The following is a 21,231-nucleotide window of genomic DNA, read 5'->3' on the forward strand; positions in this document are numbered from 1 at the left end:
ATTTTCAATCCATAAATATGATTGATGGGTCTGAAATACTTTTATGTTATAGGAATTTGTAGATCTGACAATTTTTCTAAGCTTAAAAAGTGAGAAAATTGAATTTTTCACATGAAATATGTGAGCAGCTCTAATTGGCCAAAATGTGATTTCAAATGAATATAAAAATCATTAACCTGCTACTGTGCTCGCGCACGTTTTTCTCCATACACTTCAACGTATGGTAAAAAAGCCAACATTACAAAAGCTGTAAATATTTACTATTACTGTGTATTATTTGATCACTATTTGACCACGAAGCAACTATGTGATGCATGTGATATACAGTACCATACACATTTTGCCATGAAAACTAATTTAAGTAAACAAGCATATTATAAAAACTATTGTTAGTCTTGTATTTATATGTAAGTAAAGCTAACATTACAACACCGCAACAGGCAAAATGCCCAACGAGGTGTCTGAGAAAAAGATGCCTGTAATAAATATGTATGTCATATTTCTCTAAAATACAGCAACCCAATTAAAAATGTAATTACAAACAATATACATAAAATGATAAAATGTATTTGTCCTATAAAAATATTTTCTGTGGTGCAGGCTAGTATATATAACGTAAACACAAACGACTCATTTATCGCATTAACCTATTATGCATAATGACCTGCAAATGTGAGTAAAATTTATCTAACTTACCAAAATACCATATGATTATTCATAATAGCAGCTCTTTATCACTTTTACCATAACATGTATAGCATAGCCACTCTTTGTGGAGGGGAGTGGACAATGTGCTCTATCCCCGTGGACATGGGAAGAATCTGATTCGAATCGTACCTGATAACTAAATGTTTCGGTTTTTTACTGCAACATGGACTCAAAAAGCATTGTATTTCTTTGCAACCATGTTCACGTATCGTTAAATGAACTCTAGCATTTTTTCAGGCTAGCGTCATTCTAAAATTTCTTTTCCTATTTGATTTTCTCCATTTTAACAACACGTTAATTTCTAGTAGGGTGCTGATTGGTCAGTGGTGAAATTCCCCAAAAGGGAAATTTTTTGGCTTGTCCATCGGCACATGACCTTAACAATTGCATCGTGGTTGCGTTCGGAGCTTTATTCTTAACACTTCTTATGAATCAATTCTTACGTATGGATGATCGGTTGTTAAGAATCAGAAGGTTGTATACCCCTTCAATACGTCAGCAAGGCCTATTGCATAATGAGCAAAACAATACATGGGTACCAATGGAAGTCTGCAGCCTTCCGCTAGCAGAACAGGGAGGGTATTTGTATTTCAGACATAATTAATTAGTCTAATCCCATTACAACAAACTCCAAGAGACTGGGAGATCATTTCGTTACAAAGGAATTCCATGTTTATGCATTGTTCCTAGGTAAACTTATCTGGAGGATTAGAAAAGTGTTATAAAATGAGAATTTTGCTGTAACTATTTGTTAAAACAGGATTTGACTGTATTACTGATCAGCCACCATGACAGATGCTGTGCATTTGCTATGACTATTTGCCTGCACTGCAAGCAATCCACGATATTTGTTTTGCAAAAACTGAAAATGGCAGTTCACTACACCATAGTAACCGGATGGTTGTAAGAATTCAGCTTGCAAATAGACTCTTGATGATCATCAACAGTGTTTAGTCAAACACTGTGTATTCCAAGGCAATGAGCTTAGCCATAAAGGGTTACCTAATTATCAATCAGATTATCAAATCAGCTTAGTATCTCGAAATCTGAAGATTTTTTTAGTTAATTTTTTTTTTTTTAAACCTCGTCAAAAAACTCCAATATATTTTGAACATATTTTCTTTTTGATACTGAGTGCTCTAGGTTTTCATATTTCATATCTGTTATTTACAGGCTGTCAATATAATTGAGTCGAAGCTACCGTTTTCGCATGACGATCGATTGGGTTTCCTGACTTTCTGTCCGACCAACCTGGGGACAACGATCAGAGCTTCTGTTCATATCCAGTTGCCGAAACTTGCTAAGGACAGGAAGAACCTGGAAGAGATTGCTGGTCGCTACAACCTGCAAGTCAGGGGTGAGCTTAATATTTGTTCCAGATTGATAATGGATTCTATGATATCGTAATTGATACAATGAGTTATTACAATAGTTTGTGGCAATTTTCTTTTTGAATTCTGAATTGACTCATGTTTTGTTTTCATAAATATTTTTCAGGTACTCGTGGAGAGCACACTGAGAGCGAGGGTGGAGTGTATGATATTTCGAACAAGCGTCGAATGGGTCTCACTGAATACCAGGCAGTCAAGGAGATGCAGGATGGTATTCTGGAACTCATAAGGATGGAGAAGGCGGCGAAGTAATTCCTATGAAATATGCAAGATTAACAGAAGTTGCCCCCTCATAAAGATCTTAGTTAACATTAAATTAAAAAAAAAAATTGAGTCTGGAGTACAAGAGATTTGAAAAAAAAAAACTGATTTAAAATTTTAACCTAGTTATTTTCAAAAACTTTGGTAGCAGAGCACTTACCAGTGATAACTATGTAGTAACATTATTTTAGTGACTAACTATTTACTGAGTTATCGTAATCTTTCAGTGAGGAATTAATTTTGTTGAAAAAGCTTCAGTATTTTTTCCAAAAATTTTTTTCTTGCACCACACTTTGCATTTGTTCTTCGGAACCAAAACAATTTTTTACAGTCGGGTGGTGTTTTCCCCCTTAAAAAATACACTTGTATTCAATATGACGAAGAAGATACGTACAAGGTCCTGCTTAGCATAGATTATATCAAAGGAGAATATATGTATAAAATGACTCGAGATGTGTAACCTGCTGTTAATAAAAAAAGTATTGGATATATCTGAGTTGTTTTTTAAGACTATTTCTTCTATTTGTCGCAAATGCCAATAAAATGTAGTGATCATATAGAACTTCTTTGATTCTAATATTTTCTTAACATTGACAACTTCGGTTTCGAGGTTGGAAATTATATGGTGGGAATGACGAAATCAATTCCAATCTTCTGTTCTGATATATATGGTTATAGCATATATGAATGAAAAAAGTTTTTAAAACTGTTACACATAACAATCAATGATGAGAAACATTCTCCCAAGTTTTTTCCCAATTACAAATGTTTGATATTCTAACCTTTCACAATGAATAATCTAATCAAATTCATTCCACTTTGCAGTTTTACTGTCAATGGCTCTTAATTCCATTTCTCAACTGTTTATGGTTCTAACTAGTTCAAGTGTTTTTTTATATAGTTTTAAATGGCAATGGGGTGAACTTGGAGAATGTATTAGTGCTGCATTAAGAACCTTTGGCAGTGTAAAACTGAAATGTGTGGAATGTTTGTGTGTGGTGGATGTTTGTAGCGGTAAGAAACAAAAGGTTCACACATCAAACATTTATATTTTCAAAACACTTATAATATAATTGGTGATAAACAAGAGTAAAAACAATCCAAGTGTATTTTTGGTCATAAATTTTTAAAATGGGATCATTTTTTTAAACTAACCTTATATTATATTACAAATGTGCATTATTTACCCATTAACGATGACTTTGATTTCTTTTATAGACAAAAAATAAGAACCACTTCCACACCATTTATTGGCGAAGAAAAAAAATTTTTCTTACCAACCAGCATTGATAGGTTGATTCCCTAAAACTAGATATAAGTTGATATAAATTGTAAGAGGTGAAATTTATATTGGATTGATTAATATTTGCTGTATATGCAGAGCTTGAAAGTTCAAAAAATTCTCAAAGCCATTTTAGCATGATGGGATAGGTACTTTGAAGTTTCAATGAATTTATGTAGAAAATGACTTCAGAGCAGAGTTACTGATATAAACCAAATAAAGGAATCTAACTGTAGTTAATGCAGCATTATTTATACTTCGGAAACAGTGGATGTCCAACTGCGGAAAAAAAAAATATGGAACCTTCAACATTTATCAATCATTTATCCGGTTGTGAGACTATAATGGCTTACTCTCCATCATCCTTGATTGTTATCTCTACATTTTTTGCTAAGGGCCATTTGGTTAACTTGACTTTCTTGATAATTTAAGTGTGATAGGCTAACGAAAGTCGTTAAATATTTCTCAAAGATCTGAGTGCCAGAAGGATTAATTGCCTTGAACATTGGTGAATGAGTTAAATTCTATTTTTCCCATTTGGATATTTTTTTATAGTAGAGAAATGCACATGTTTTGCTAAGACTGCTGCCATCTATCAACTAAAAACATTTTTTCAATTTTCCAATTAAATTTTGGTTTTGAACTGGAGTGCAGCATGGAAATGAAAAATTTGAGGTATGATTTCACAGTCGATGCTTGTTTAGTGAGCATTCCATTAGAATGACCGATAGGATAGATTCCACATGTTTTCATAGAATGACTTGTTTTACTTCCCATATAACGCTCGTTTTCGGTGGGATAAAGGGGGTTGTTATATTGAACGTTGTATTCATAATGCATAATGGTGTTGAATCTATGTATTAAAATACTGATTACTGTTTTTGTGGTTTCCACAGCAGTGCTTACGAAAAGTAATTTTGTTGCAAACATTAACCAGTACTTTGATGCATAAAATTTACATCAATGTGCAGCATAAAAAAGTATAGTACTATATTGTTAGGAAACATCAAGTTGATTTAGACTATAGATCATGGCTCTCCAAGCTGGTCTGTCATTCACAGCTTGTCTCAGTTGTGCTAGCTTCATTCCAGTGCTTTGCAACACCTATCTGGTGCTCGGTCTGCCTCTCGTTCCCTCCATTCTTCCAAGCATTACCATTTTTTCTAGTGAGCCTTCTGTGCGCATTACATGGCCAAAGTAAGAGTTTCTGTTTAATGACTGTTGCTTCTAGAGAATAGTCAACCTTGAATTCTTCGATAACCGATTTGTTAGTCCTTTTAGCTGTCCATGGAATTCTCAGCAGCACCAAAGTTCAAAGGAATAAATTATTTTCTTATCTGCTTTCCACTTGTCCAGCTCTCACATCCATGAATAAAGACAGGAAAGACCAACACATTTCTAATTCTAATTTTTGTTTTCATTGATACATCTTTGTCTTTCATTATTATATTAAGCTTTCTCATGGCTGTTTTACCCAGAACTACTCCTCTTTTTATTTCTTCTGTGCAAGTTCCTTTTATAATTCTTGATCCTAGGAAATCAAATCTGTCCATAATCTCAAAACTCGCCATCTAGTTCAAAACTGTGAATATTTGCTGTAGTCATGATCTTTGTTTTTTTTTCGTATTTAGGTAGAGTCCAAGATTTTCATTTTCTCTTGATATAATGTTCTTCAGGTCGTCCTTCAGATTCTGCCATCAGAGTTGTTATCAGCATATCTAAGGTTGTTGATCTTCCTCTAAATCGGATGCTCGCATTATATATTCTCCATAGAGTAACGGCCGTATTCATCGACAGATTTTAAACTACAGTCGCAGGTTGAAGGATTAGACATCGTCATGGATTGGTTAAAATAATGAATTTAACCAATCCGTGTTGATCTCAAATCATTTCAACTGCAGTTGTAGTTTAAAACTGTGTCGGTGAATACGGCCGTAAATAAGTTTGGGGAAAGGATGCATCCTTGTCTAATCCCTTTTTCAATTCCAAGCCATTCAGAGTTATGTTAGTGCATCGATAATATTTTCTCCTGCTTTTTTCAGAAGCTCTGCTGGAATGGCATCAATACCTGGAGCTTTGCAATTCTTTAGTTGATTTGTTGCCCATCTGACTTCGTTCTTTGTAACTGGTGGTTCATGATTTATTTCTATTATCTTTCTATCTGATTTCTTATAAAGATTTTCTGTGTATTCTTTCCATCTGTTTACAATGACTTTTTCAGAGTTCAAGATATTTCCATTCTTGTGTTTTATGATACCGAAACGTGGATTAAAATTGCCAGTGATTTCATTAATCTTCCTGTAGAGGTCTCTTGTTCTCCCTAGTCTGTTGTCTTCAATTTGTCTGCATTTTGAATTAAAAGCCTATCTTTCCTTGCTCGTCTTTGAAATTGTTCTCGGTAAATGTAGTAGAAAGAAACCAAAGCCACAAAATTAGCAGATATTTATGCAGGTAATTAATGCAGATTTTTATAATCTGAAAAATGCCATAACCTGAAAATAAGCCTTGCATTAATTTTTGCTACAAATTGTACATTTAAGACCAGGTCTTATTTTTGGAGCAACACGGTACAATGCATTTTTAACCGTAGTCGAGAGCCCCTCAAATACCTGCTTTACCCGGGGGGGGGGGGGTGTGGACGCCCATCATGTGAAAGTTGCCCCCCACCTTCTATGACATTCCGATAAAAATTCGCCGAGATATTAGTGGTTGGAATCCTTGAGTATTGCCACGTTTCTCGCGGTTTCGTTTCCATTCCAAAGGGATTTGGATCCATCTTATATGAAGTTGCCCACCGGCATAAATTTCTTATAAAATGACCTGCTGGGTTCTCTCATTGGATATTTCCAAAGCAAAATGTTTTGCATTGTTCTGCAAGAAGACCTCGGCTGACTGGAAATGTCAAGCTGTAAAAATTCCCGTAATAGTGTTTTCTACGTTTTTCTAAAAACTGTTACGACGCAGATTTCGGCATTTTGCTTTGGGGCTGGATATAAATTCATTATTAACCCTCGAGTGCACGGTTGTATTCTCTTAACCATATATATATATTTTTCTTACATTTACACCTTTGTTCATGTGAATTTCAGTTACCGGTATATAGACGGTAGGAACAATTTTCTGAAGGTTCTCGCTAATTTCTCATTTAAACTCGTTTATCTACAATGCCAGTGATGGGCAAATATTTTTAGGAGCGGGCCAAAAAAAAGACCTGAGCCAGACATATTCTGATTTAACGGATTTTCTCATAAACGGAAATTTTATGGTTAGAAATGTAGTGGTGGAATGCGTTGCATACTTTGAAGACTGCCACGATTTCATTACAAATTAGACAATTGTGTCTCATGCAATGTCAACAATAGTTTGTTCTTTACAATTGCGAAAAAAATAAGTATACAGTCTTACATAAATATAGTCTTAACGGTCACCTCCGGACAACGGCCATTTTGGCCATGGAGTCGGAAGAAAAATACGCATATCGCTATGAGGAAAAATAATTTCAAAGGGAGTTCTCCCCACCGAACTCTTGGGGGGGGGAATTATGTAAGCTTTCTTTTCCTGGGTATAGATAACTAGATGGGCACATTGAAGGCAGTGGAGAGGGAAAAAGAGCCACTGAAGTGATCTATAATTATGCCACGGGTCACTTAAGTGATCTGAGAATGTGCCGCTTAGTCCATTCTTTGGTCCGGCACTAGACTCCCGATCCCGTTTTGTTGCGGCCCTGTCGTCGAGATTATAATATTAGTGTCAATAGCGGCCACATTTTCACGGTCCCGTTAGTGGCCGTTATTGGGAGGTTTACTGTATATAACCATGCATGAGTATAAACCGCTCTTAACGGACACCCCCTCAGACGCGGTCACTCTTCTTTCACGGCCAAATAATAACTTTCCCGTATACAATAAAAGCATGCATTTCAGAACCCTGATTAACGGTCACCCCTCTTTTACGGACGAATCTTTTTGTCCCGCCGGTCTGCAACAGAAAGGTTTTACTGTATATATAACTTTGTGCATATTTATTGCTTATGTGTTCCATTTGTTTTGCATATGCGGAAGTTTTTAAATCTATTTCTGTTTAAATTTTCACAACTATATTTTCCATATGCAAAAAAAGAACACCCTCCTTTTAAATGAATTATTTTAAAATACTGAAATTGAAAATTTCTATACTACTATTTTGAAATCTGCGGCGGGCTGCATAGAGCCTCTGAGCGGGCGTATCTGGTCTACTTGGCCGTAGTTTGCCCATCTATATATGTACTACATCTATATTTTTTTTCCGTAACTGTTGAAAGATTTATCTGTAACTGTGGACCTAACCCGCGCTTCCAAGCAACATTCTATTTATTCTCAATGCTAATTGATAGGGTTATTTAAAAATGAGTGTAAAAATAAGATAAAATGCTTGTGTGTGTGTATTTTCATATAAGGTTTATTCCACGTGCATTAAAAAAATAATTTCATTGTTTTTATCATTGAGTTTCTGCTTTAGTGAGATGTTATGAGTCGGGGAGATTCTGTTATACCTTGGAACATTATTTTCAAAACTTTTTTTCTCAGCCAAAATTTACCGCAAAATTTTAATAAATTCATTTTTACTACAGGGTGATCAAAAAGTCACGCAACCCGCTATAAAAAAATTAATTTCTCAAATTCTGCTAAAATGTAAAGTTTTTTCATAGACAACAGCGCTATACTGTTCAAGATGAAAAGTTTGTTTTTTTTTAAATTTTACATGTGTACTGATACTCTCAGTGGATCTTTTTTTGTTGTATGAACAAGATGTTTTTTTGCCAGAAGCAAAGAATTTTTATGATTGAACAATATTTTTTCAACTCATTCGTTTGAAGCCGTTATTGAGTCGTTCAAAAGTGAATTCAAAAATGTTTCTGTGTCCAATAAGACAACATTCTTCCGATTGGTGTTCCATTTTCGAGAAACTGGAAATGTTGAAGACCTCAACACGAAGTTGTAGACGAAGTGGGCAATTCATCTCTAATGAGCCAGCATGGAATGCGTTAACTAAAGGAAAAAAACTAAAAAAAAAAACTCTGAAGAAATTGGAATTTAACCCTGTCGTGTTAGGGTTGTTCCGGAGATGAAAGCTCCAGATCAGGTCAAATGTCAGAATTTGGAGCATCGAAAATCTGCACATCTATCATGAAAAATCTCTGCATTCGATCAAAATCGATGTGTGGTGCTTTAATTTCACGCCGTAGGAAAATGTGGGTTCATGTTTTTTAAGAAACTGAATATGGAACTGTACAGGGATATGGTCTTGTAATTCAATCGCACTGTTAGATGAAAATGAACGTCTTTGCTTTTTGCAACAGAATGGAGCAACCTGCCATACGTCTAATGAGACAATGGATTACTACTCACATTTTTCAATGACCGCCTTATTTCAAAAGGGTTATGACCACCAAGATCACCGGACCCTGAAAAAATCCCCTGATTTTTTTCTTGTGAGGACACGTGAAGACAAATGCACAAGAATAAGCTCCCATTGATTATGATCCTCATTGATTATGATCCTCATTGATTAACTAAAAAAACACCATTGAAAATATCGAAGATTGAAAAAGTGAGTGCTCTGAGAAGAGTGTCCAGAATCGCGGCAAAAAGAATGCGCGCAAAAGGCTCACAATTTGAATACACGTTGTAACATTTTGGAAGAAACTTCATTTTTGTATTCACAAATGTTGTCTTATTTTGGAACTATATAGTTTTTTTTACTTATATTTCTTGATAGAATTTTAAAATATATTAGAACGGGTTGAGTGACTTTTGGATCACCCTGTATCTATATATTGTAATCATGAAAGATGTATTTTTTAAAAGGCAAAAATGTTCCAAGGCACATTGGGTCTTGTATCTTGAACATAGTAAAATTACAAAGACAAAAATATATAAATATTACTGGGGAAATTATATAGTGAGTATTATAATGTGTAAAAATAAAATTTCACCTTTACACACACAATATGATTATTAATGCAGTACATATACATAAAAGTAAGTATATGTAAGTATATAAAATAGTGGAGGTAGGAACGCGCGTCTTTATGTAGATGAAATGCATATAATTATTCCACATTATCGTTGCAGAAAAGAAAATTAAATGTCTTTAAATCTTCATTTCCGTCAGATCCTTTCATGATAGGTGATTGCGGTTGAGAGACAACATCCGTGATGCCAACATTTGCTATATCTGGCATTAATGAACAATAAAATATTTTCCCACCTCTCCTCCCGAGGAAATTCATTTGGTAAGAGAGAGTTTTTGTTGGATGCATCCTACACCGTAAAACTTTTTCGTTTTTCCCTAACAAATTTGACCAGGAAATAATCAAACGTGGATGGATGAGAAGAAATGGGAATTTCTGAATTTTTTATAGGAAGGAAGTATAGGACTATAAAATTTAAAACATATAAATTGTATTTAAAAGTGAAAGAGGGAGAGTTAAAAATTAGTGTAAGTTGAGTATTTTAAAATAAAGTAGGAAAATTTGAAGTTTTATGCTATTACAAGATGCTCTACCATTTGTGGAAAATATTAACAACTTTTTCTCATGATGCTTGGTAGAATTAAGCTAGCACTTGGTATGGTTCATCAGGGGGAATACATAGAACAGCGTTTCTCAACCTATGGTCCGCGATGATAGCATAGGTGGTACTCAGGAGGACTTGAAAATTCGATTCTACTGAATGAAAAATTATTCATTTTTGTTGCACAATTGTGATAACAGTACCCATATGGGTTCAAATAAAAATTTCACCTTATTATTAGGCTGATCATACGTCACCAAGGGAAATGCGAAAAATTGTGATCCTAAATACGGGATATCACTGATTGTAGTCAAAAGATGCAATTTACAAGTTGGCTAATTACTGCATAAGTGGGTGAAGGGTGGGAGAAATAAAGGGCTGCTAGAAATCGCAGTGAACAAAAATTTATTATCTATGGTCATTTCTTCAAATGACACTAGATGACCATATATCAATGAGAAATATAAGGGGAATCGGGATCTTAAATACGGTAAAATACGGGACGTTGCCAATTGCCATCAAAAACGTTGCTATAAGTCCGGCATGTTCAACTTGTTGCTCGCGAACAGCATGGTGCTACCTGAAGCAACCACAGTGCTCGATACCCGCGTTAGATTTCGTGATCACGAGCACTTAATCAACGTCCCGAATAAAAACCTTGAATAAAAATTGCGTTTAAGGATTATAAAACCAACATGATTTAATGCATTCGTACGAGACTAGACGGCAGAGCACGCGACTAGAAAAAGGAATGTCCTACAGAAGCACAAGTTGTCCGTCAAATTGTTTCAGACATTTTACTGGTCCTTGGGTTCAGAAAAGTTGAGAAACGCTGACGTATAGAGAGTATAGTTACTAATATACTTTATACAAAAATTGCCACGTTTTCACGTCTTAAAAACGTGGCATTTTTTGTATAAATTAAAACCAGGCAAAGTTTCTAATTTTTGGGATAAATATATACTTCACCAAACTTGTAATGTTGAGAAGAAACACGGCAAAACGTGCCTACAAACTAAAACGTGCCTACTTGCAAAATCTCTGTCAAGGTCACAGACAAAGATTTAAAAACTACACTCGGTATAGCAAGCTTATGCATTCTTAATCTCCGGCACTCCAAAAAACATCAGCTAGAATGCAATACTATTAAAAGATGGCACGGCACGGGTTGGGCCAAGTTCATCTGCAACGTCATTGAGACTACGTAGCAAGTTTGCCAGATTTTGAGCAACAGCATCCTATTTCGTTTCTTATTTTGGCGTAGAGTCTTCCTGGTTGGCTCACAAGTACCACATGGTGATTGGATGTAGGGCATAGAAACCGCCAATTTTGATCCCGAATGTTTTTTTCCCTCACAACGATGATACTGGCACGTGCAGCGGAATTTGTTTGCTCTGAATATTCTGAGTGAGGATGAACTACTTGCTGACGTCATATCTTCTATCTCTAGGTGGTGCTGCTCAGACACGTCATGTTGGAAGGGGTTGTTTAATTATTGTAATAAAAATGTTAACTTTATCTTTTTTACTAACACCCGTCCTAAAAAGCCCGAATAGAAAATTGTTGCCCCGTCTCTCCTACCGGCAAAAAAAAAAAAAAAAAAAAAAATTCCAGGTATCCTAGTTCAATAATTATATTCGTTGAGATATTTCAATTCAAAATTCGGAGAAAAATTGGGAAAGAGCAGCGGAAAAGAGGGAAAGAAGCATTGGCCGTTAGTTTATGTTGTGCTTTCCTGACATTTCTCAAATTTTTGAATTCAAATATCTCAGCGAATATTGCAAATAGAAACGGGGAATTTTTTTTTGTTGGCTTCAGAAGAGACAGGGCAACTGCAACCAACAACATTCTTTTTGGGTTTTTGAGTACATGTGTATAAAATAAAATATTTTTCTTATTCTAATAACTATACAACCCCTTGTAACGTGAGTGACTTATCTGAGGTCCACACGTTATCTGGATACTTTTTCCTAATTGAAAGTATGCTTGGGGGTATATATGTTTGGGTTTTTGTATATATGGGGAATTATGGAACCACCCTGAACAATTCGGTATGGGTCTGTGAGACCCAACCCTTGCACTCACGGAACGTTTTCTCATACGCGCACCGGAGGGTTAAAAAAAGAATATAAAGCGCTAAAAATATACTCATATGAATATTTCACGGAAAGCGCTTCAATCAATATAATTAAATGAATATCAAAGACGTATTAGATTGGCATAGATTGAGGGTATAGGAAAACATTAACAGCAGTCGCTCCAAAATTTCACGCGGAGAGAGAACTTGGTGTTTCCAAAAAAGAAAAACCCTCACGCAATGACATTTTTTTAAAATTAATTCTCCATATAAGATAGAAATTAGATAATAGTAAAGTAACAATGAATTATATATAAAATACTATACGAAAAGCTCTTTTTTCATCCAACTTCCTCATACGTTTAATATCTCGAAAAGGCCAGTGCAACATTAAATGATACCGAGGGAACAAAAAGAAAAACAGAAGAAAACGTCCAATAAATACTCGAAATGGACATTTACTGGTTTTTCATATTTCAAGTTTTTGTCGTGTTTGTGAGGATTAGAAAAAAAAAATCGCCTGTATAAATAGTTGATAATAGCAATAAAAGGAATACGTTTTTGACGTGTCCAAGGTCTTGAAACGCTCTGGGCTTTCAGTTAAAGAGCCCAGACATCGCCGTCTTGCAGATTCTGCTTGTCTGTGACCGGTTATAGTAACAGATTATTTTCTAACTGGAACTTGTAAGTGAAAGTTGTCTTCAAGTGTCTTCGATTCGGCGCTGTTTGGTTGGTTGGTTGGCTATTTTGATATACGGTGCGTATTTTTGTTAATATCGATCGGGGGAAAAAATTTACATTTGATTATTTTGACCATTTTTTTTACGATATTGACTTAAATTTTTATTTTAAGCTAATTACTGGGAAACTAATTGCTTAGAAAACGCTCCATAAAAAACGCATTCATACCCTTAACCCTTTAATTGCCATGCATTGAAATATAAAGAAGAAAAAAATTTTGAGGGCTATGTGTTAAGCAAATGAGAGAGGCGCCCTGAATGCTGGCATCAACGCAGATTTAGAAGAAATATCAGCAACACCATAAATTTTCTAAACTCTCGATATAACAATAATCTCTCTACAACAGAAGTTTTTGACTCTGATGTGCCCTACCGAACTCTCCCCTTTCACTTACGCAGGTAAGGTTATGTTCACTGATCCCTCTTGCAAAAAAAGATGATGTCCACGGACCCTTCATGGTAACAATAAGCTTAGTTCCACGGATTCCCCTATGATACCAATTAGGTTATGTCCACCGTGCAAAGAAGTATGCCCACGGACTCTGTATGCGGATAATATGATGTCCATAGATCCTTACCCCCACCCCCATGATGCCAACAAGATGACACGGATCTCTCTATAATGCCAATAAGATTATTGGGTCACATTCGATGATTCTATATGTTGTAGAGGGACTTATCGTTGTAGCGAGGATTCACTATATATAAGTACGTCAATATAGTGGTAGCTCACGAGATTGATTCGTTTCTGAAGAATGCTTGTACAGCATATCGAAAAACTCGTACAGTGTAACATACATAACAGACACTCCCTGTTAGCGGACACCGCCTGTTAAGAACATACAGTTTTAAAAATTGAGACAGGACGCTAATGTATTTTGCTGCGTGTTAGCGGATAAAATTTTCTGTCCCATGGTGTCCGTTATAGAGAGGTTCAATACGTTTCGAAGCAAATTTTCCCTAATACAGATCAACAGAGATGCCATTTCTCTCTCAGCGTATGGCCTCAGGGACTTAAGGGACAGGGCGCTTAATAATTTTGCTTATGCCATTTCTCTCATAAATCAAAAATATTAATAAAATAGTTCATAAGCTGACTTACGGCAATTTTTAGAGCACACATGTTTCTGTTGATGCCGTGTCTTTGATTTATCGTTGTGCAATGTTATGTTGTCGTAATTTCGCAGATCCCGAGGGGTATATAGATCTTCTTTGCAGAGAGTTGGAAGATAAGCCGATCCATCATGGTTCGCGTGGCTGTCATCGGAGCTGGTACCTGCGGGCTGGCGGCAACGAAGTCATGCAAGGAGGAAGATATAGACGTCGTTTGCTACGAGAAGAGCGGAAGACTGACTGGTCTATGGAGTTACCACGAGGATGACACCGACGGGGAAGCCTGTACCATGAAGAGCACCGTCATCAACTCTAGCAAGGAGATTACGGCCCTGAGCGATTTCCCGCCTCCGAAAGATTTCCCGAACTACATGCACAACACGTTGATGCATAAATATTTCACCATGTACGCCGAGACCTTCGGATTATTGGAACTCATCAGGCACCATCACGAGGTAAATATTGCATTCCAGATAAGTTCTATTAAAAGGTGTCTCTCCGAACCCTAAACCAAAATTAGAGCGAAGATAGCCCAAGTCAAGGCAAACAATTTCTCCGATAGAAACGAGCGAGTCACAACTCACTTATTCGAGGGATACGTGCATTACTCTCACTTCAGAAGTCGCCAAAATATGCCAAACTTGCTTAACCAGGAGGAGCAACGGGTAAATACCTTCTTCCCAGCCACAGACAATTGGAAAAAAATATCGTCCTTTTTTCTCTAACAGTGTGTGTGTGTAGAGAAAATATTTTTTCCCTCTCACTTCCAGGATTACACCAGAACATGGGCGGAGGTACGGGGGGGGGGGGGGCAATGCCCCCCAGTGTCAAAGGTAAAGCCGACTGATCTAATGTATGTAACGTGTACATTATATATGAATTGACATCATCATCATCATGCGCGCCCCTCCCTCCCAGCAATCATTGTGTCCCAGACTTTCAAGTCTATCTCCGCCTATGCAGCGGAACTTCCCCTCCTCCTTTGTATGAAGCTAGTGGCGGAAATTTCATGTTAAGATGCTCTGACCAAAAAAGTTTGCGATCCTAGGTTTCATTTTAATCAGTTTTGCTTTGACATGCCCCCTCCATCACCCCTCTCAGTTTGGTGGCACTCCGTATATAATAGGGTGAACTTCGACTAATCTGCAAAACGAAATTGGGGGATAAACAATGCACTTCGCTAATCTTGAACACCGATACAATTGGCTGTAGGCTCTTTCGGAAGCTGTTGAAACGGATGAAGTTTCTGGTGAATTCTACCGATTGTAGCTTGTAGAGTGTTTGCGGAATTGGCAGTTACAGATTTTGGCGACAATTCAATTTTGCACTTCGCCAATCTTTCAGCACTTGTAGCTTGCGATTAAATCCAAATAATTTGATGAAAATGGTGTCACTTTATAAGAATGTTTCCGCGCTTTTCAAATATTTGCTTAGTTTGTATCTTTCAGAAACTGCCCAGATTTAGTTTTTTCAGAACTAACACATTTTTCTTTCATAATCCATTATCCACATCAACTCGAACACGGTTAGAGATAGGACAAAATTACTGCGGTGTTTTATGCCCCACTTGAGCAGCTCCTCCTAGAGATAGAAGGCCTCTGCACCGTTTGCCATAAACGTCATTCAGACTACCTAGCGAGTTTGCCACATTTTGAAACACAGCATCCTGTATCGTTTCTCTTTGTTTTGGCGTAAAATCTTCCTGATTGGCTCACAAATACCGCATAGTGATTGGATGTGGGGCATAGAAATTGCCAATTCTGAGCGCGATCATTTCTTTTTCTCACAGCGATGATGCTGGCACGAGCAGGGATTTTTCCCCTGAATATTCTGAGGGAAAATGGACTACTTACTGACGTCACAAGCAGAGTGCGGGGGCCTTCTGTCTCTAGGAGGTGCTGACTTGAGCTCGTCTATCTCCCATAGTGATATAGTGATGGTAACCTTGATGAGCATAATTCCCTCAAAAATTTCCCTTCAGAGTAGATTTTGCCCCACATACAGTATTCCAAAAAATGTGCTGCTATCTAACGGGGAAAATACGTACTAGTTAAGTATTTTACACTAGAAAAGTATCGCACTGCATTTATTATTATTATTTTCAAAAAAAAAAAATATTTTGTTTTATGTACTCTCAAAAGCTCCCACGTGGCCAAATTTTGGCCAATTTTTCCCATTAATATGGGAAATTTCCCACGAGTTATCATTATCAATACTGATGACCCACTTTTGTTTGGCAGATTTGTCGAAGTTCACCCTGTATATATTTTCAAATCGGTAGCTAAGATGTTCTTGACACTGTTTAAGAATATAGTGATGTGTATGATTCTCGAATCGATATTTAAGTTTCTGAACATTTGAATTTCAACAGGTTGTGCAAGTCATTCCCGCTTCAGATTATGACGAAACAGGCAGGTGGGTAGTGACCGTGAAGAACGCCAAAACGGGAGAAATAATCGAAGAGGTCTTCGACGGGGTTATGGTATGCACTGGCCATCACGGGTATCCGTACACCCCGAAGTTCCCTGGCCGAGAAGATTACAAAGGCAAAGTGATGCACACGCATTCCTTGAAAGTACCGGATGCCTTCAAGAACCAGAAGGTGATCATCATCGGGCTCGGCAACTCTGGGATCGATGCCGCAGTTGAGATCAGCAACGTTGCAAAACAGGTTACATTTTTTGTTTGTTTGTTAATAATACATAGTAATTATTGTACACTAGAACAGTGATTCTCAAAGCGTGCGCCATGGCTCCAAGAGAAACCTCGCCAAACTCTGTCAATCGGCATCGCGTACGTACGTATGTATATGATCAGCAGTTATTAGAATTTACCAGATTATTAATCTGCACAAGTGTTAAGAGTCGTGAGAGCATTGCAAGTATATGACCATTACGGGCTATGGACCAACGGGTTAATGAAGGCTAGGATGATAGCACAGAGTAAAGATAAATAACACGTCTGTGAATGAGAGATCCCCGGACCATTAGAGGAGGGTTGATAAGAACCACGGTAAAAGAGAAGAGGAGTAGGCTATATATGTGTCCATAGAGCGAGAAAATCGCGGAAGAAACGAGTGCTAGGGTCATAGCCCCTACAAAGGTGGGGCTCACAAGACTCCAGCCCTGGGGTCCGGGACAATTCTGAGAGATCCTGGGGGACTCGGTTTTACGGTCATTATGACAAGAGTCGCATGGTAAATATGAGATAGAGTAAGATACTAACGGGGATATATGACCACTAATTGGGTCAAGGGGGACCACGGGTAAAGCAGGAATGCTAGGTTTACGCTAACGTGGTTTCATAGGGCTTATGGGTAAAGGGGCGTGAATGCTAGGATGAGGGAAGTTTTGATGAATTGGGCCTACGGGGGAAGGGGTCTGTAACTGAGAAGCTTTTATTTTCAAAAGGAAACACTTTCACTAAATTTACAGTAAAAGTAAAAAATGTAAAAAAAAAAATCTCCGTAATGGGGGACTGTTTGGGGAAAATACTCCAACAGGTACGTAGCATATGTGGGCGGTATAAGAAGAATATTAACATATTTTTATGTTTCTTGATCAACGGTCAAGGGATTATCTGCATTCAAATTTTTAAAATGCTGTTTTGAAATTAGTTGAAATATTACCCTTTGATTAAAATCGTAGCCGGTTAAGTCTGAAAAAATTGGAAATTTCTACTCCACCTGTTGATTTCAGAATGTTTCACTTAGCCAAAGAAGGAGTATCGTTATTACTCTCTCGTATAAGTATCATAAGAAACACGACTATTCTACAGTGGAACTTCCCACAACGGAAACTCCCGTTAGACAACACCTCCACTAACGGACACTTTCTTGAATTACATCGACGGGACTCGCTATTCAGTAACGGACACTCCTCGTTAGCGCATTAAGTTTTTGGTCCCATGGGTGTCTGTTACCTAGAGGTTCTACTCTTGAATGTGACTGTGAAAGCGCATGTACCGTTTTGAAAAAAAAAAAAATCCCTTAAAGTCAATAGGACGACCTCTTTGCTACGTTCGTTTTTTGAATAAAAAGTACCGAAGTGAATGTTGGATATGTTCTCCCCCCCCCCCCATTTTTTTTGTAGAAACGACTAACTTTACATTTTTTTCCACCAAAAAATACTCCCGTTTGAATAATCCCGGTTGCACAATCCGATATAGAGCTCATCCCAAAGATTCAAAAACCGTTAAAAAGTGAATTTAAAAAAAATTAAATTAAATGTTCCCTTTTGAAGAAACAAGCTCCTCCACTCTTCTTTATCGCACTGTTATTAAATTTTGAAGAATGATCACATTTAAAAAAAGATGGAACCAGGTATTATTGTTATGAACGTGTCCCGGTCCCAAATGGTTTGGATTATGGAGGTGTTATCGTCTCTACAAGTAGATTTGATCGAGATGCTTTTAATATCGTTTGTTGCATGGGGAAATACTGCATTATTCTTCTTCAATCTTGACGTATGTTTTCTTTCTCGTATAGGTATACCTAAGCACCAGGAGAGGCACTTGGCTTTACCCTCGTATGGGCTTTTACGGGATACCCTTTGATATTCAGTTGCTTTCACGGTTCTTGGACGACATGGGCAAATTCTGGGGACACAGGCTGAAGAGCGCTTTCGTCGAATTCGTGCTCAACTTGAGATTCGACCACGCCGCTTACAATTTGAGGCCGAAGCACCGATGGGACGCGACGCACCTCACGATCAACGACATCCTCCCGAACAGGATCAACAGCGGGTCGGTTATCCTCAAAGACGACGTCGAGACATTCACAGAGAAAGGAGTCATATTCCAGGGCGAGGAATCCCCGACGAAAGCCGACTCGATAATCCTAGCCACGGGTTACAGGATCAAATTCCCGTTCTTGAGCCAGAAGATCGTCGATACTAGCGGTAATCAGGTCACTCTCTACAAGTACATGTTTCCTCCCGACTTGAAGCACCACACGCTGGCCATCGTCGGTCTGATACAACCTTTCGGTCCGTTGTTCCCCGTGTTCGAAGCTCAATCCAGATGGTTCGCGATGCTCATGAACAAGAAAGTCAACCTGCCAAGCAAGGAAGACATGTGGAAGGATATAGACAAGAAGAAAGAAGAGGTGGCCAAGCGGTACGTTGGCTCACCGAGGCACACCGTCCAAGTGGACTACATACGGTTCATGGACGAGATTTACGATATGATCGGCGCGAAACCGAATCTGTTGAGAATAGCTCTGACCGATCCCGTCCTGTTTTGGCACATCTACTTCGGACCAGCTGTATCGTACGTGTATCGTCTGGAAGGCCCGCACATTTGGCCAGGAGCTCGCCGGGCTATCCTCGAGACCAAAGACAGAATCACTTATCCTTTCAAGACTCGTAGCAGAGCCGAGCCGAACAAGTTATTCGAGTCGTTCGAATTTCTCTTACCCGTCACCGTCCTCTTGATAGTACTGGCCCTGGTGGTTCTTTTTCTCTTCTGCAAGGTCTTATACGACTATCCGGCATCTCCGCACGATTTCATTCCCAACATCAGCGAGCGTATCATGAATTTCTATGCTGGAAGCCGGTGAGTGACATTGCCATCATAAGGAGGTGCAGTTCAGATTATATCTCTAAGACTACAGCCCTGGACTCATAATTTGCATATTATATATTCTTGTTTATATTTCCTAGGTTCATTTTCTATAAAGGTGGTACAATAAATTTGATGTTACCTACAACACTTCGCATGTTTTCATTTCACAATGTAGAATTTTCAAAATGTCGATGTTTCTTTTTTTAAGAATCTCAAGAGCGTCACATCCATGAAAATATCTCTTGAATCTGATGGGAATTGAGACCGTCGCTAGAATTTCCGTAGTTGTATCAGCCCAGAGCTATATAGTAAAGGCTATTTCATCCGTTTTTAAGTCGGGCTAGCCGCCTTGGCTTAGTGAGCGTGGTGTCGAAAATATCGTGTGACGTCACTGCTCAACACTTTGTTTCAGCAGACGACATCAGCACACGAAACGTGCTGATTATTTACATTTTAGTCGCTCATTTCGCTGGTTTAAGTGAGTGATCTTGTGTTCATGGTATTTTATTGTCACAAATATGCGCGTCTGGTATTTTCATGACACTTTTACAATCTATATCTAAGGAATGGGTTAAATCTAAGAAATAGTTGGTAAATAATAATATATATTTTATATTATCATTTAAAATAATGAAAATAATAAGTTCAAACATTTTATATTAGGATTTTTTTTATATATTTGCCTGCCATGTTTTTATGTTGCAGTTTTATTAGCAACAAGGAAGTCTCCAAGGCCTTTAGAAGCTACACCTAATTCAAACGAAAACAAAACGATGATAAAAAAAAATACTAGAAAGTTTAGAAGATAATAAATCATCTATCGAGAGTTGGTGAAGTTAACTAACGTACGTGATTAGCTCTAACGTAACTGAAATAAATCCGAAAAAAATATTCTTAGCGGAAATTACCTCCTCATAAGCAAATGCAAAATTTGTTATTTTAAATGTTTAAACGATTGAACGAAGCAAGCCAATAAACATACAGATACTAATGAGAATAATCGAAAGATAATTCTGGAAATAATGCAGTGAAATACGCAGCGATTGCAAACCCATCGTAATTAACAGCGTAACAAAGCCGGAGCAATATCGACAATATATGTTTGAGTAATGACGTCAGCTTGTACCGACTCCGGCAGTGTATCAGCTGTGCGTTAATTTTCTCAGTGGTAATTACGAGATACCTTGCCTACCTAAAATCCTCTTATTTTAGGAGCTTCGTGAATTCCTCTTCTTCGTAAAACATTTTTTCCATCCCCCAACCTGTTAGACAGTCCGCCAGCGGGCGGAGTCGGCTTTTATTTTCATTTTGGTAACAAAAGAAAAGCGACATGAGATATACCTTCTTTTTATACGAAGTTTTCAACAGCTGGCTGATGCGAAGATGAATTCAAGAAAGAAAATTCAACTGTCTCTGCTTGAAATTGAACCTACCTCCTCTCATTTGCCGAGTGAGCACGCTAGAGACCAGTACCTTTTTTCTTCTCTTCCCTTATCTTTCCGAGTAGTACAGGAGATATGCGTACAGTATAAATAACCGAAAA

At 37.5% G+C, this 21,231-nt stretch overlaps 2 protein-coding genes across 5 annotated transcripts in view; both read left to right on the forward strand.

The window, feature by feature from the left end:
- Positions 1-2,849, forward strand: part of LOC149079010 (arginine kinase-like) — a 60,211-nt gene extending 57,362 nt beyond the window's left edge. For all 3 annotated transcript variants that reach the window (XM_089241269.1, XM_089241268.1, XM_089241270.1), the window contains exons 6-7: positions 1,882-2,065; positions 2,206-2,849. In XM_089241269.1, coding sequence (XP_089097395.1) covers positions 1,882-2,065; positions 2,206-2,351 — 330 coding nt within the window. In that variant the 3' untranslated portion in view covers positions 2,352-2,849. The remainder of the gene's footprint in view (positions 1-1,881; positions 2,066-2,205) is intronic.
- A 9,996-nt stretch (positions 2,850-12,845) lies between these two features.
- On the forward strand, positions 12,846-19,831 carry LOC149079011 (flavin-containing monooxygenase 5-like). 2 transcript variants are annotated; one of them, XM_089241271.1, is made up of 4 exons: positions 12,846-13,030; positions 14,201-14,581; positions 16,498-16,797; positions 18,613-19,831. In XM_089241271.1, the coding sequence occupies exons 2-4, from the start codon at positions 14,258-14,260 to the stop codon at positions 19,681-19,683; spliced, it is 1,695 nt and encodes a 564-aa protein (XP_089097397.1). In that variant the 5' UTR covers positions 12,846-13,030; positions 14,201-14,257; the 3' UTR covers positions 19,684-19,831. The 2 variants fall into 2 exon arrangements, with proteins under 2 accessions (XP_089097397.1, XP_089097398.1); XM_089241272.1 differs by having other exon boundaries at positions 12,901-13,030; positions 14,232-14,581.
- Positions 19,832-21,231: the final 1,400 nt, after the last annotated feature.

The sequence above is a fragment of the Pholcus phalangioides genome, unplaced genomic scaffold (genome assembly GCF_987345545.1).
Source record: "Pholcus phalangioides strain wild (caught in Gottingen) unplaced genomic scaffold, Ppha-v1.0 ptg000013l_1, whole genome shotgun sequence".
Taxonomy (NCBI): Eukaryota; Metazoa; Arthropoda; class Arachnida; order Araneae; family Pholcidae; genus Pholcus; species Pholcus phalangioides.